Source organism: Homarus americanus, unplaced genomic scaffold, assembly GCF_018991925.1.
Source record: "Homarus americanus isolate GMGI-L3 unplaced genomic scaffold, GMGI_Hamer_2.0 scaffold32583, whole genome shotgun sequence".
NCBI lineage: Eukaryota > Metazoa > Arthropoda > Malacostraca > Decapoda > Nephropidae > Homarus > Homarus americanus.
Window position 1 is genome coordinate 36,289,664 of NW_024713129.1, and position 15,630 is coordinate 36,305,293.

Consider the following 15,630-nt stretch of genomic DNA (forward strand, 5'->3'; position numbering starts at 1 on the left):
TCTGTAAGAGCCTCTCTCAGTCCTTGTAATTCAGTTGCCTCTGAAGATATCTTGAATAAAGGCGAAAGCGAAGGTGCTCCAATGTTTTCCTTTTCCCTGTGTGATTTTATCAAGATTTATCTTATCCACGTTTTCATATTGGATCTACACGATATATATATATATATATATATATATATATATATATATATATATATATATATATATATATATATATATATATATATATATATATATATATATATATATATATATATATTGATAAAATCACACGGGGAAAGGGAAACAATGGAGCACCTTAGCTTTCGTCTTTATTCAAGGTATCTTCAGAGGCAACTGAATTACAAGGACTGAGAGAGGCTTTTGTACACAGTGTGACCTTACAAAACATGAGGTCAAGTCAAAAATATGACATCCACGCGAGCTCACACGCAAGAAAGCCCGAAAGAAAGAATTTAAAGTAGGGATTAAGCTAGTAGACTATGTGGAGGAAATTGCTGAACCGATGGAACGTACTCCTAGGGCTCTGTCGGTAGCACCGTCACAGTTCTAAGGAACAACCACAAATCGTCACGTAAACCAAACCCAAAAAGATACCTTTTTGCAAAGTCTGTAAACGTAAGGAACATACCACAGAAAATAGTTGGTTTGCAGGACAAGCAGATAAGTACCCAGCCAGTCGGCAAGATCGAGGAAAAGGCTTCATCCAGGACTTTAAAAATCCAGAAGTCTTGCTAAACCAAAACGTCCAAAGGGAAACTACACAGGAAATAAAATGTCTACAGACACTAAAAGTACTCCGAATAAATGGTGTTTAGTACATCAGTCTCCATACCACAGCACAGAAGATTGCAGGATTCTACTGCGTCAGAGGCAAGAGATTGAAAATCGACGGGAGACAGCCTTCGGGGGAAGAGGAGCGCATCCAGCAACACGATCTAGGATAGCGTCAACTGTTCAAGAAAACAACGCTTCCATCACCGGCCCATTAATCGCTATGTTAAACAAAGTGGAGGTGTTGACTGGACCAGCGAGGATTGGTAACAATCAATTTAATTTTTTCAATTTCAATTGTTTATTCCTTGATAGAGGAAGCGGGATCCTAGTGCTGTCACTAGGTACCCCTGTACAATAACACCAGAAGCATCTGGCAAGTGTCACAAGTATATACAGTATAAATATTATAAAGGGGCTTACTAAAGCCTAAGGAAGGAAGGATATTCCTTTAACACATAATCAATATTATTTACAAAATATCTGGCCAGTATGGGGAGGATCATCGTGTCTCCGTCAGGGGGTCGTGGAGTGGTGGTCCAGCAGGCGTCACGGAAGCGTTGTGCGTGGGGACATCTTAGGAGGTAGTGGATAAGGGTGCGGCTGTCGGGTCTTCTGCATAATGCACAAGAGCGTTGCTCAGGGGATGCGGGGATACCAATCTCCCAAGCAAAGTCATACCCAATGAGGTAACAATCAGTTATCCCTAGACATAGATAAGGGAGTTTGTCCCAATGTCATCTCATTAGCGCCGTTCAATTGAACTCAAGCGACGATATCCTCCAAATAAGTGGTCAATAAGACCTACAGACATTCCTCTGTCCGGTGTGTCAGGAATCCAATTAGACATAGCGGGGATAATAACACTGCCAATCCGTTTTTCTAGGACCAATAAAACTTTTCTGGCGGATTTCTATGTAGTCGAGGCATTTTCTTTGCCAGCGGACAGGTTACTTGGTCTTCCCACCCTAAGGCAGAACAACATTAACGTTCAGCCATGAAATGAAACCATAACACATAATTGTAAAAAAAAAATATCACGCAATGCAAACTTCACATCCATTGCTTACTTTAGGTGCTCGTATAATAACTGCCTCGACAGGCACGGGGGAGTCCTTGACACAGAAGCAATTAGTTATGGAGTCACTCCCTGAAACTTCACCTAGTAGCTCAAAGGACATTTCTGATGAAAGCAGCACGAACTGGCGTCTAACGCCTGCTGTGTTAACTGGAGTACAACGGTTACATAGCCAGGAACTAACTAAAGTCACAGTACGTTTGCCAAATGTGAATGAAGGAACAGATGTTGTGTGTCTGAGTGAAAGTTCACGAGTGAAAGGCGCGTCACTTGCCTTTACCTTAAGCACAGTCAGGTCAGGTAGTCTCACAGATGTCCTTGTTCTCTCTCAATATCACTGGGGGACCCACAACCTTAAGAAAGGGATGTTGTTTAGGTAATTTCCTTGTTTACGACAAAGCGGTTGTCGTGGAGCCAATAGAATTACCAATTGGTAGTATAACACAGGGGGAATCGAAAGAAAAATCACGTATTGTAGATAAAGCAGCGTTAATAGTGCCACACGTGAAAGTAGTCGATCATCCACAAGGCAAATGTGATCTTGTAGAATTACTAACCGAGTTCAAGGAAATCATAGCATTACCTGGAGAACCCCTAGGTAAAACAACGTTGACAAACCATCATATTTCATTCAAGCTGGACACTCACCCGACCTTCATACCAACATATAGGCTACCACACAGCCAGAGGGCAGTAACCCAACAGATGGTACAATACATGGTGGAATAAAAGGAAATGCAACCTTCCTCATCACCATGGAACTCGCCTTTATTTCTTGTTCCCAAGAAAGATGGAGGATGGAGACCAATCACAGATTTTCAACGAGTCAATCAGGCAACTGTACCAGACAGGTTCCGAATACCTGTCCTAACTGAAATACTACAGTATCTTGGTTAAGACAACGCCGTCTTCAGTAATTTAAATTTACTAAGCGGGTACTGGCAAATTCCCTTACAGGAGGAATCCCGCAAGGTAACTGCGTTCAGTACACCAACGGTACATTTCGAATTCTTAAGAATGCCATTTGCCTTGAGAAATACGCCGCTAACATTCCAAAGAATAATAATTCCTTGTTTGCTGAAATGATAGGTACCACAGTCTAGGCCTACCTAGATGATCTTATCATAGTAAGGAAAAATTTACAAAGCCATTTAAAGAAACTACGAAAGGTTTTCACAAAGCTACAAATAGTTGGATTGAAAGTGAAACTTTCTAAATGTGAATTTCTTAAATCCAAAATCCAATTTCTCGGACACGTAGTGGATGGCAACGGTATACACACAGTAGATCGTAAGGTAAAGGCGGTGAAGCAGATCCCTTGTCCCAAGAACGTAGATCAACTTCATAGTTTCCTAGGATTATCAGGATACTACTGTTCTTTCATTGAATGTTATGCCAAGTTAGCCTCACCACGCACTAAACTCCTCGAAAAGAACGTAGAGTATATGTGGAAAAAAGAACAAGAGGACAGTTTTAATGCCCTTAAGAGCGTTTTAACAAACGCTCCGATGTTGGCCTATCCGGACTACACGAAACCATTTAAAATTTTAAATAATAATAATAATAAACGGTTTATTAATAGAGTTGTAGCCGGTGGCTGAAAATATGCAAACTTACATGTGATTTAAACATAATAATATACGTTCAATACATTTACAGGGCTGTACAGTACATAAATCAGGAGCTGTTTATTATTTTAACAATAGATGGGATGGTGCTATTCTTATATCTACCAGTGCGGGTTTTATGGGCTGAATTTTGTTGTAGTGGCGGACTGAGCGAGGTGGACAGGGGACTGCCGGTGGCAGTAGGTGGCGATGGCGAGGATGGTGCAGTCGTCCACTGCCAAAGTCCACTGCCAAACCCTGCTAATGCGTGGCGGTGGAGGTCACTGAGGGATGGCATTTTCAGGGTGGAGAGAGCGTTGTTGTAGCCGGAGTAGTCTGCGCCGAGCATGACTCTGCAGGCCCTCTTCTGTACCTTCTCTAGCTGACGTTGTTGGGTAGAGTTGAGAGAAGAGACCAGGCTGGTGATGCATACGTTAATTTGGGGAGAATAAATGCGTTGTAGAAAGTCCTCAGCTCTGGCGTGGATGCCCCAAGTGACCTGAGTCATTGTAGCATGTAGAATCGGTACGAGGCTGCCTTGATTGTGTTGTTTACATGGGCCTTCCAGTCCAGTTTGTGGTCTATAGTTACACCCAGGAGTTTGGCAGACTACACTAACTGGAGAGGATGGGCAACCACTGTAACTGCTGGAGCTTGCACTGGAGTGGTGACGGTATTGATGTGCATGACTACGGTATTGGTGTGATTTGGATTAGGGGCGGTGCTCATGCAAACTGATCATCAGGAGAAATGGCGTGTAATAGCATATGCCAGTCGCACCCTCAACGATGCAGAAACACGTTATTTAGCTACTCACTTGGAAGCATTAGCTGTAGTGTGGGTTCTGAAGCATTTTCGGGATCTCATTTTTGACGATCACAGTCCACACAGATCATGGATCCGTGGCAAAACTATCTAATTGGAAGAACTTATCAGGGCGTTTAGCGCGTTGGTATCTGACCATACAGGAGTTTGCACCCGACTTCAAGTATTTGCCGGGTCGTACGAACGTGGCAGCTGATTCGCTATCTAGACACATAGTTCCTGTCACGCCACTACCAACGTTCTCCCTGTCACAATTAAGGGCGGAAAAATTACAGGAACCACTGTGGTCCAAGGTTATTTATGTCTTAGAATCGGGAGATGAGGTAAATTTGCCCAAATTACCTCTGCCACTCTAACAGTTTGAGCTGTGGCACGACATACTATATCGCTCACTGAAAACACAACAAGAGTCAATCTCTCAAATTGTTATTCCTTCATCACTAAAGGAAAACATCCTCACCCTCTTCCATGATGCACCCCAAGCTGGGCATCCAGGGCGAGACAGATGTCTAACGGAAATTAGACAAAAATATTATTGAAAAATTATGAGGACCGTCTTCGAGCATCACATTGCTAAGTGTTTATCTTGTGCAAAACACAAGGGAACAACGATGGATCCTGCTCCAATCTTAGAATACCCGACACCTAAACATCCATGGGATACACTTGCCATCGATTTATTGCAACTACCAAAAAGTCATCAAGGCTCTAATTACATACTTGTCTGCGTTGACCACTTTTCTAGATTTGTGGTACTAACACCATTGCAGAATAAGTATGCCGAAGCAGTGGCTCATGCGTTAGTCATTCATCTTATTTGTCCTTTTCTACACCTAGAGTGATACTCTCAGATAACGGGGCAGAATATAAGAATCAACTCTTAACAGCAATATATCAACAATACGACATCACACAAACTCCTTTCATTTTAAGACCATTTTTGGTGTGCAGTAAATTCACTAGACTAGTACTTTTCAAACATCTTCTAATATCTGTTTTAATTCTTCGCAAATGGTTGAAGATTTTTTCTACAGGTGCATTGGAGTGTGGTAAGGATAATGCACAACCAAAAACTTTGGCGAGATTTGGGAATTTTGACTCTCCTATTTCATTTTTCAACAGGAGTTGTTTTTCCAGAATTGAGCATCATCTTTTTCCTCCGTAAATTGATCATCTAAGCTTAACTGTCTCCACTATATATCTGCAACAAGTTTTTCACATTTTTTTTCAAAGTAAGGTAGAGTTACAAATATTTCCCCTAGACTGCTGGATTTTCTATCTAACGCATTTTCTAGTTTCAAAAATTCTAACATTTTAAAAGGACCAGTTCTAAACCTTGACCTAATTTGCACCACTAATTCAATTAAGAATATCTGACAGCTTTGTTTGAACTTTCTGACTCCCTCAATGTCACTACTAATGGCAGATTGTGAAAGTGTTTCGGTAGCAAGAATACCAACATGTACTTGCTTAATGGGCACTCTTAGATTGACATTATGAACATCAATGGCAAAAGGGTCACAATCTCTTCCGTGTTTAAGATTGATGAAATCACTCAAATTTTCCTCAGAATTACCTTAAAAATGTCCTTAAATGTACCCAAATTACCTAGAACTAAGGTAATTACCTTAAAAGTGAGAGTCCTGCTGAGGGATCCCAAACCTACCACTATTTAATGTGGAACTTTATTTGGCTAATCCTCTATATTAGTGTCACTTATTTTTAACACATTTTTATGCTTAAGACATTACATTACAAAGAACATCAAATAACAACAATATCAGAAACAATAACATTATGCATCAACAACACCAGATATAATATTTCAGCATCATATATCAATATACTTTACATTTGGAAACGCGAACATTAAACCCAACCACCAAATCGAGCACACATACCAACACACACGTAAGTAACCACTTAACTACTTGTAACAATACTGGTGAAGACATAATAATTAGTGTTAACGATTATGTCTCATTACCACACACATGATCTTTATATGATTACTTTAGCAGGCTATTGTCATTTTTGCTGCTCACGTTCGCCTTCAGGCAATAACGGCTGGAGGTGTTGGACCACCAGAATGGGAGGTGGTGACGACCGATAAGGGCGTGAATGTAGGAGGCATCGTGGCGGGTGTGTTGGTGGGCGTCCTGCTGTTGGCTGTCATAGTCGCTGCTGTCGTCTTCAGGGACAAACTCAAGGACAAGCTGAACAAAGGAACATCACCCACGTAATGATTCTCGTGTATACTTATATTAAGTACAGTAGGATGCAACGTTCTTTTATGATGAGTAGGATGCAACGTCCCTTTACAGTCTTATATCAACATTAACAAAATTACTCGGATTCGCACGGGTTAGTTGTACAGTGTACTATTTAAACTTGACTGTCACAGTTTGCCCTCCCTGACATGGGTAATAGGGTGTGTCATACGGAGGCGGATTTTTTTTTTGAGTTTGAAAAATCGGCCCATGGTATTAATGATGTAGTTCTATGTGCAGAATCATGTTATATCTTCAGATTTGAAAAGTTTTCATTTTTTGCTAGGTAAATTTTAACTTGAAATCTTATGAAAATTCAGTATTCCCACCCTTTTACCAACACCACTAAATAGCTTATTTAAAGTAAAGTAAATGTATCAGGTTAATTTATTAGGATGAAAATGATCCAGAATAGTGAAACAAATGATCTTGACACATTTATTAAATTTAATATTCCTTTAGAAAACAAAATCATCAAATACAAAAACCGGTTTTACTACTACGACCCGGTGTTGCTGCACACCATAGAGAACATGTCTTTCTTGCTTATGTTTCTACTCATCACCTCCCTGCTGACCACCTGAGCTCGGATGTAGCCTTCCCTCCTCTCCTGGCTGTACACGTGACTGCTGGCCTCGCTCACTTGCTGTACACAACGCTCTATACTCTGGGTGTGCGAGGGCCAGGCAGGGACATGCATGGGGTTGTCCAGGAAAGCTCTGACTTGAACATTGGTGAGGCTGCAGGTAAGAGGGGACTCACTGCCAGCCTGGATGTTATCCAGATCTATGAGATCAGTGAGGGTCCTGGCACCTAGATTGACTTCAGGAGTCTTCCTGACCCTGAAGGAATCGTCACCATCTGATTCGTCATGCCCAGATCCTCTCATAAGTCTCATATCCAAGATCTTTTTGACTGCCACTCTTCTCTCCTCCTCATCCTTACTGCAGAGCATTGTCTGCAGAACTGCCTCGGGATGAGCATACCAGGAAGATCTCCTCACAGTCTGCTCCACAATCTGAACAACCTTCCTTGGCTGACTCCTCAGGAGCTCAAGCTGGAAGAGAACATGCCTCGGACCTTCGGAGAATGATGACTTGACCTTGGTGTTGAACCAATTTGGCAAGTAGACACTCACGATGAATTGGACAATAAGTCTCAGGTTGTGAAGCTGGTTCCCTTTCAGTTTATGATGAGCGACCCAAATTCTGCAGAACCTGAGAGCCGTTGTGAGCCACCTAGAATATGAGACTGGACCTATCTGCAGGTAAGCAAGTCTATCATTCATGACCCCAGTTTTGATGGCACTGCAAATCATGTAACCATAGTACTGGTCAGTACTCAGGTCGTCAATGACAGTATGTGCAAGCTCAACGAGTGGAGGGCCAACTGTGATTTTTTCAAAGCTCGGATTTATTTCTAACTCAGTGGCAGAGTCCAGCATCTTGCCAAGAGGACCAGACCATCTGTTGTTTGAAAGAGTCTTGCCATCCAGCTCCTGGATCAGATGTCTGAGTGGCAACTCGTTGGTGTGGAGGTCACAAACAATCCAGACCAGCTTCCTCCCAATCTTCCGCTCTATCCACTGTATGACCCCCCCTTGCCACCCTGTGTTCGTGTTGGTGCTGTCCCCTCCAATGGCCTGCAGGGTCTGGTCTACGTTCCTCTCTCTGAGCCAGTTCACAATGTTATCTGCCACTATCTCAGCTGGTTTCCTGATGTCATCTTTCTCTTGAGTGAAATGCCACAAATACTTCCCCCCTGGTTCACTGCAGCAGGAGTAGTGTTCCTCCTTCACCATGGCAGGGAACAACTTGTCAGAATCTCCAACTTTCATGAACACTTTAGTGTCATCCCTTCTCCCATCAAAGAACAAACAATTGATTCCATTTTCTCTTATCCCTTATCAAACTCCTCTTCTAGGTTACTGACAAGTTTCTCCTGAGCTCTCCTTACTTTGTTATGATCTATCACCAGGTGAACATCATCAGGTGTTATCAAACCACCGTCAACCCAGGCAGCTGTTGCTATCTCTGCAGTTTCTCTGAGACCAGTGTGGTATCGCATGCTGGCCAGAGCTATGCTCGGGATATCTTTCCTATTTCGAATCTTATGCCTGGAAGGTTTGGGATCATTATTTTCTGGGTTAGGGACAAAGTCACCATTCTCTTGGTCAGCACTTGGATCAGCCATGGGGAAGTCATTAAACTCTGAATCAGCTTGACTCCAATCATCGGCCTTTTTTACCTCACCCTGGGCCTTCTCAAGTCTCTTTTCCTCGGCAACTCTTCTCCTCTTCTGTCTCTCTGTGGCAGCCTCCTGTCTCTTGGACTCCGGAATATCTTGGCTAGAAATCATGAGAGCCCCTATACTGCCAGTCTTCTCTCTCTGTGCTTTGACAAATGCCAGTTCGATCACAGGAATCTTCAGTTCACGCTTGCAAATACAGGAGATGTGGGCCTCGGATTAACAGTCACGATCGCATCCAAACTCAGGACAGAGAACAATTGGGCACTTGCAAGTAATTATGTCAAATAACTGGTCCAGTTGCTTGGCAAAGCTGTCCTTAACTGCAAGTTTTCCTCTCCCAAGAGAGATATCTCTTGCCTTTTCCCAACTGGCTAGCAGTCTCTCACTAATCTTCTTCTGACTTTTTATGACTGGAGGCTTGAACTGAGCGTTAGCCAGAGTGTACTGTGCCAAGACAGCTTTGGTTATATCACTGGCAATGTCTTTGTTTGTGTAAGTTCTTTGGTTCTTTTCACTGATTTGCCTGATTAAAACACCGTATCTCAAAGCATCTCTCAATGTAGGCAACTCCGACTTCAGGAGCTCTCTCCCAGACCCAAGATAGTGACTGAGATGGCTGGATTTTTGGTTCCTCGTCCTGACACAAGCAGCCATCGCAAATATTATCAACTTATAAATGCATCAGAATCTGAAACAGAAAAAAATATTGTTAGTTGGGTTGTTAAAGAATGAAGTCAGAAAGCAATGTTCACTATTTAATTGTAATGCACTAATGCAGCTGTACGTTAGATTTTCGAAAAATTTCACGCTAAAATTTACCTAGCAAAAGGTTGCAAAATATTGAAACTGAAATTATTTTCTGTTTATATACACTAAAATCTACCAAAAAAGTGATGGGCCATTAGTTTTAGCTGATCTTCCCTCCTATGACACACCCTAATGGGTAATCATCTCCCGTAATTGCCGTGGCGGTATCTCAGTTAGGGAAGATTTTTGTTTCTTGCCCTGACCACCCTGGGGTCCGTGGTCAATAGTAATACCAAAGTGCACAACCTTGGGACCCATGTAATATGTGTGTAAGGTTTCAGGGCTCTTAGTTACTTCCGTTTTGGAGCTAGAGCTGAGACAGACGGACAGACACAGACACACTCTCGGACAGACATTTCCTGTTATTATTATAAATAACACTGGAACCAAATGCAGTTCAATATCCAAGGACTTCACTGAAACATAATTTGAAGTATTGTATGTTTCTCTGAGTAAGTCAGGCTTCAGGGGCTTTTGAACGTGAATTGTATACATATACTGTAGATACTTGTCATTTATTAAATGGCTCTGAAACAAAGTAAAATATGGTACAGCGTCACAGATCCTCCTAACACAGAGCCATGGTAACTCATACAGTACACTGAACCTACAGTTTCATAGTAAATTTGTTCTAATATTATTATCAAAGACCAACACAAACCTTGGGAGTAATATAACAGAACCCACACACGCACATCGGCACCATCACCTCCTGCAGCTATGATATGGCTTCCTGGAATCCAGGGAGATGCCAGCTGCCATCTCCATATGGCACGCATCTCACCTTCGTCTATCTGGGTGTCGTTATGCTTACAACTATAGTCCCGGATTAACTACTATTATACGATGTTCACAGAAATCTCATCTAATGGTTCAGGGAAAATACTACACCAGCGCCAGTATGATGCGTCTTTACTCTTGCTTCAATAAGGACTGTTGCCCGCCAGGCAGACGACTCATGCAACCTCTTCTCCCTTTGTTTTATGAACCGCTTTCTGGGGCTTTAATAACTCCAGGTCCTTTTCTATTAAGTTAGTTATCTTTACATTTCTCACATATTCAAATTACATAGTGAAGAAAACTGAATGAGTGTGAAGGTCACAGTTATGTACCTCTAGTGTGCCTGCAGATTACCCCCGCGGGAGTTGCCTATGACGCCTCGTCAGCCGAGCGTAGCCAACAGTAATGTAAAGAAGAATAAGCTGCAGGAATACCTCGAGGTAGGTCTTGTGTCTGTACTGTAAGACCTAGTGAGAGACTTTGTTCACAAAAGACATTTGTACGTTAATATGTACAGTACATTGTCCTTCCAATCACAATTTATTTAAAACTCATGTCTAATTTAGTTCCTGCAAAGTTGTTGTCAAACTAACACATTCAAAGTGAGCAGCCCACCCACTCTAGTTCCCTACAACCCTTTGCAACCACCCAAGCTCCATGTTATCCCCTAAACCCATCAACCCACCATCCCTGTTACCTCATGCAACCACCCATCCAGTCTCCCTACCAACCCTGGCACCGACCCACCCATCAACCCAGACTTCCTGCTAACCATTTACCAACACACACAGGCTCCCTGCTAGCTCACAAACTTATCTTTCCTGCTAGCCCATACACCCAACCACCCACCCAAGCTCCCTGCTAGTCAGTATACTTACCCACCCAGTCTCCCTGCTAGCCAATACACCTACCCAGGCTACTTGTTAGCCATTACACCTACCCACGCTTAGGCTTTCTACTAGCCCATATACTCACCAACCAACCCACCCACCCACTCAGACTACCTACTAGCCCCATATACAATACCTACCCACGCATAGGCTTCCGACTAACCCATATACTGTACTCACCAACCAACCCACCCACCCACCCACCCACAGGGGCTACCTATTAATCCATACACCAACCCCCCCTGGCTCCCTACTACCCAATACACCCACCCATCCAGGCTCCTTGTAGGCCAATACACCCGCCCAGTCTCACTGCTATACCTTACGCCCACCTAGGCTACCCTATTAACCCATTCGCATGCCCATCCAGGCTCCCTGCTAACCCATACAACCGCACACCCAGGTTCCCTCCTCACCCGCCCATCTACACACCCACTCACCCACGCTCCCTGTCAGCCTATACACCCACCCATCCACCCACCCACGATCTCTGCTACCCCATACACACACCCACCCAGCTCATACACCCAGACTCCCTGCTAACCCACCCTGTGATCCTTCCCACTAGCACACCATGAAGAACAAGTAGAATTACTCACTGTACTAAGTTTATGTCGTATACCTACTCAGTACCTGGAGGGGGACACCCAGCATGGCCTCGAGATGGAGTTTTCACACATAAACATTCAGAGTCCCAGCTTGCCAGCTTTCGCCGCCAAGAAGGACTTCAATAAACCAAAGAACCGCTTCGCTAATATTCATCCGTGTGAGTGATTTTGCCATTCTCCTCCCACCCGACCATGGCATTTTGTCTGTGGGTGTACAGTTTATACAAGTACTGTATTTTATTTATTTTTTGCTTTTCTTTCTGTTAGGGTGTATATCTCTCTGCATTTCTGTCTGTGGACGTGTGTATATGTCTTTCTTTCTGTTTGTAAACGTGTGTGCATCTGCCTGTCTTTCTATCCTTAGGCGTGACTACGTCTCACTGTAGTCTGGGAGAAACAGAGAATACCCGGATTTGTCGTCCAGATAAAGTTTTTTGACTCATTCTATATAATTTGAGGATGTTGAATCCAAATCTGCCGAATGCCATTTTGTTACCCTTAGGGAAAATAAAATATTCAAGATAGCGTCCAAGATGGCCGACGAAGACATAAAGTTTGATATTTCAACGCTAAGCATCATAGAACAATTATATTTGGGTTGATTCATGGGTATTCAGGGTCAAAGAATGCAACACAGATACTTCAAAAACACTATTTTTGAAATATGTACACCTGTAGTTAAGATGGCGTGTAAAATGGGTGCCAAGACTATTATAGGAGACATTTCTGCTTTCATTCATAAGAGAAAGTGATGATTTAGTGACTAAGACTAATTGCATACTCTGGAAACAGACATATTCACATATGATCTTAATCTTATATACACTAAAAGGTTACTCCATTTTATTCCGGACTCTGTAAAGATCCACAATATCATCAATTATAGGACTGTATTTTTCTAATATATCTATACACTCAAATATTTGATATTAATCAACACTGCCATCTTTGCCTTCATCATCCTTATTAACACCAAGAGTTGTCGTGGTTCTTTAATTGTGGCACACATTTTTCTGCATAACAACAACAGAACATAGGGCATGATAGCATGGCAGCAACATAACTACATCGAGCAGTTCAACATGGCCGATTGGCCATATCTGGTACTAGTGACACATGTGAAGGCAATGGAACTAAAAACAGAAGATAGGACGCCTGATCACTTGACAATCCGTACTGCTTTGGGTCATGGTTTGGTGGACCAATTTCTTAGGCTGCTCTCCAGATCATGGTCTGGTATTGCTCCATAAGCACATGTAGTTCAAATGCTGCAATTGTTGGAGGCAAGCATCTCATCTCAGGAGCTTAAGTCAGCCTTTTGTTGGACATTTTGGATGTCCAAACATCAAATCGTACATAGACATATCATGGATGACCTTCGAGTCATAACATGCTGCTACAAATTTGGTGTCTTGAGAGACAACCTCTGTTATCTCAGCAACGATTTTCCCAAGTTTGTCAAGACGATGACCAGATTTCAATGTCTGTATGGCGGTACCATAGAGATGAACGACGTGCTGCGTGTGCTGCGTGTGCTGCCATTATGTAATCAACAAGATCCCTGTGCGTTTCAAATGTGGTCTTGATGTCAATGGTAGACCTTAAAGGACTAGATCCCTCCGTGAATATCTTGCAGGTTAATTTCTGTGATGAGTAGTGCATTAGCAGCACAAACACATCCGTGTCATCGCAAATGACTTTGATGCAATCAACACTACTTGAGGCAAGAATCAACACCTGTTTTGCGATATTCACATCCGCTTCTTCGTGAAGCGTTTTCATGTCTGGTTTACACATGACATTACCCAACTGAATCTCTTTGGGTACTGAGTCTCGGGCAGTAGTGATGAACTTTCTACCACTCTGTGGAAGAAGCTCGGCATTTTCCTGTAGATACTGACAGACAAGATCTATCAGTTTCACTTTATTCTCTTTGACTGTCAGCACAACATTCTGAAGGGGTAGCTCTTGACATCCTCATTGCATCTTTGATACTATTTGGGTAGTACCTGTCAAAGATGAGATATACATCAGTCGTCTGTAATTTGTTGCTGATTTATGCAATCTTGTTCTTGATGAAGTTCTCGACTGTACCCCTGGAAGGCCATGAGATGATCCATAGGACAGCGCATCCATCTACCACAGTTACTTCAGCTTGTTCAACGAAACGAGAAGAAAGTTCCACTCCCAACCTTTTCGTCAAGGTGGCCTTGCTCTTTATTTGTCCGCATGTCACCATTGTCTTCAAATAAGGACGGTGGCAGTGATAATAATTCATACTGAAGAACATCTTTGATACTGACGGCATGAACTTGCTGCAGACACAGTACTCTTGAAAAGATGAGGGAGGTATCGAACATTTGTACTTCTCCAATTTTTACTTGCTTCATTGAAACTGACATTGTAACAACTTGCTTCTTCAGGGAATTGTGGAAGCAGTTCTGCCATGTTGATTCATAACGCTGCAGTTCATTTCTGCCAATTTTAACAGATCGGTCCACATTAACGACTTTTAGGGCAATCCGTCCTGTAGCAATTTTGGTTATATCTTGGCCTTGGAGGTCTGACTGGAGTGGATGGATGCATGTGGCTGTAACACTAACTTTTAGTGACAGTGTAACACAGTGATGGGGATAACAAATTATCTCTACCGTTACCAATTGTGTAACTGTTAAGTGACTGTTACTTGTTGGATGTCACTACTTGTAAAGCTGTCATATATGTAACAACCTTGCTGAATGGACACACTCGTAACAGGCACTTGTGAAGCTGTTACCTTATATTCTAGCCGAATTAGAACATATATAAATGTTTATTGGGTTTTAGTAGCGAAACCCAATATGTTCTTTTTCTTAGTTTATTATCAAAAGAGTCTATGTACACTGTCCAAAGGATAATCACCGTAATAGTCATTGTAACTGTGAGGGATAGGGGAAGGATGGAGCTATCAAGGATAGGCTCTAAGGACGTCCAACTGTATTGAGAACTGAGTAGATACTGCTCGTGGGTCAAGCTCAAAATAGCTGACCTTGGGTATTCTGGGGACACACCTAATGCGTGGAACTTACCCATCACGTGCTTTAAACATGCTACCTCACAGCTACGGAAAATTACAGGGGGTGATAGTTACACATTACTAGCATATTAACTCATATTTATATAAATAGTTATGTCGATAAGACAGGAGCTAATACATGGCAAGCTTGTGTTAGAAATTTTCTCGATCAACAGCATCAATCGCTTTATGTGCTGGAATTTTATCGGTGACACAGCCTTGGTTGGTTTTGTTCTCATTCAAAGATACAACATCTTGAATGAGCCGACAGTATGTATGTAGACTCTAGGCGCAGTACTTCAAAGCTGTTGGCTAAAGTGTGATGCCAATAATCCCACTTGGACTATGACCATACCTCATGAATGTTGACTCAATGTTACAAGTCAGACCAAATGGAGTTCCATATGCAGGCAACATGCCTCGTCACATGGTGACCCTTCAGGAACTTGTAGGGGTATCGAGATATTAATGTTGTCTAGCACTCAGGATGGAAGGAAACTCTAATGTGGTTTTCTTGTATAATATAAGTTATATGATAGACAGTCTGGTGCTGGAGGTGCCGTGTGGTGAGGGGCTGGTCAGTAGAGACGTTCGGTGAGTAGCGTGTTGAAGGAGGTAGATGTGCAGGAGCTTCGTTAGAGAAGATGTTGCCTGTTGCTGGCCTCCTGGTTGAATGAATGCTGGAC

General features: G+C 42.5%; 1 protein-coding gene across 1 annotated transcript in view; it reads left to right on the plus strand.

Moving 5' to 3' along the window:
• Nucleotides 1-15,630, plus strand: part of LOC121869953 (receptor-type tyrosine-protein phosphatase alpha-like) — a 77,220-nt gene that overhangs the window by 994 nt on the left and 60,596 nt on the right. The window contains exons 2-4 of the mRNA XM_042371559.1: nt 6,342-6,523; nt 10,741-10,831; nt 11,912-12,047. Coding sequence (XP_042227493.1) covers nt 6,342-6,523; nt 10,741-10,831; nt 11,912-12,047 — 409 coding nt within the window. The remainder of the gene's footprint in view (nt 1-6,341; nt 6,524-10,740; nt 10,832-11,911; nt 12,048-15,630) is intronic.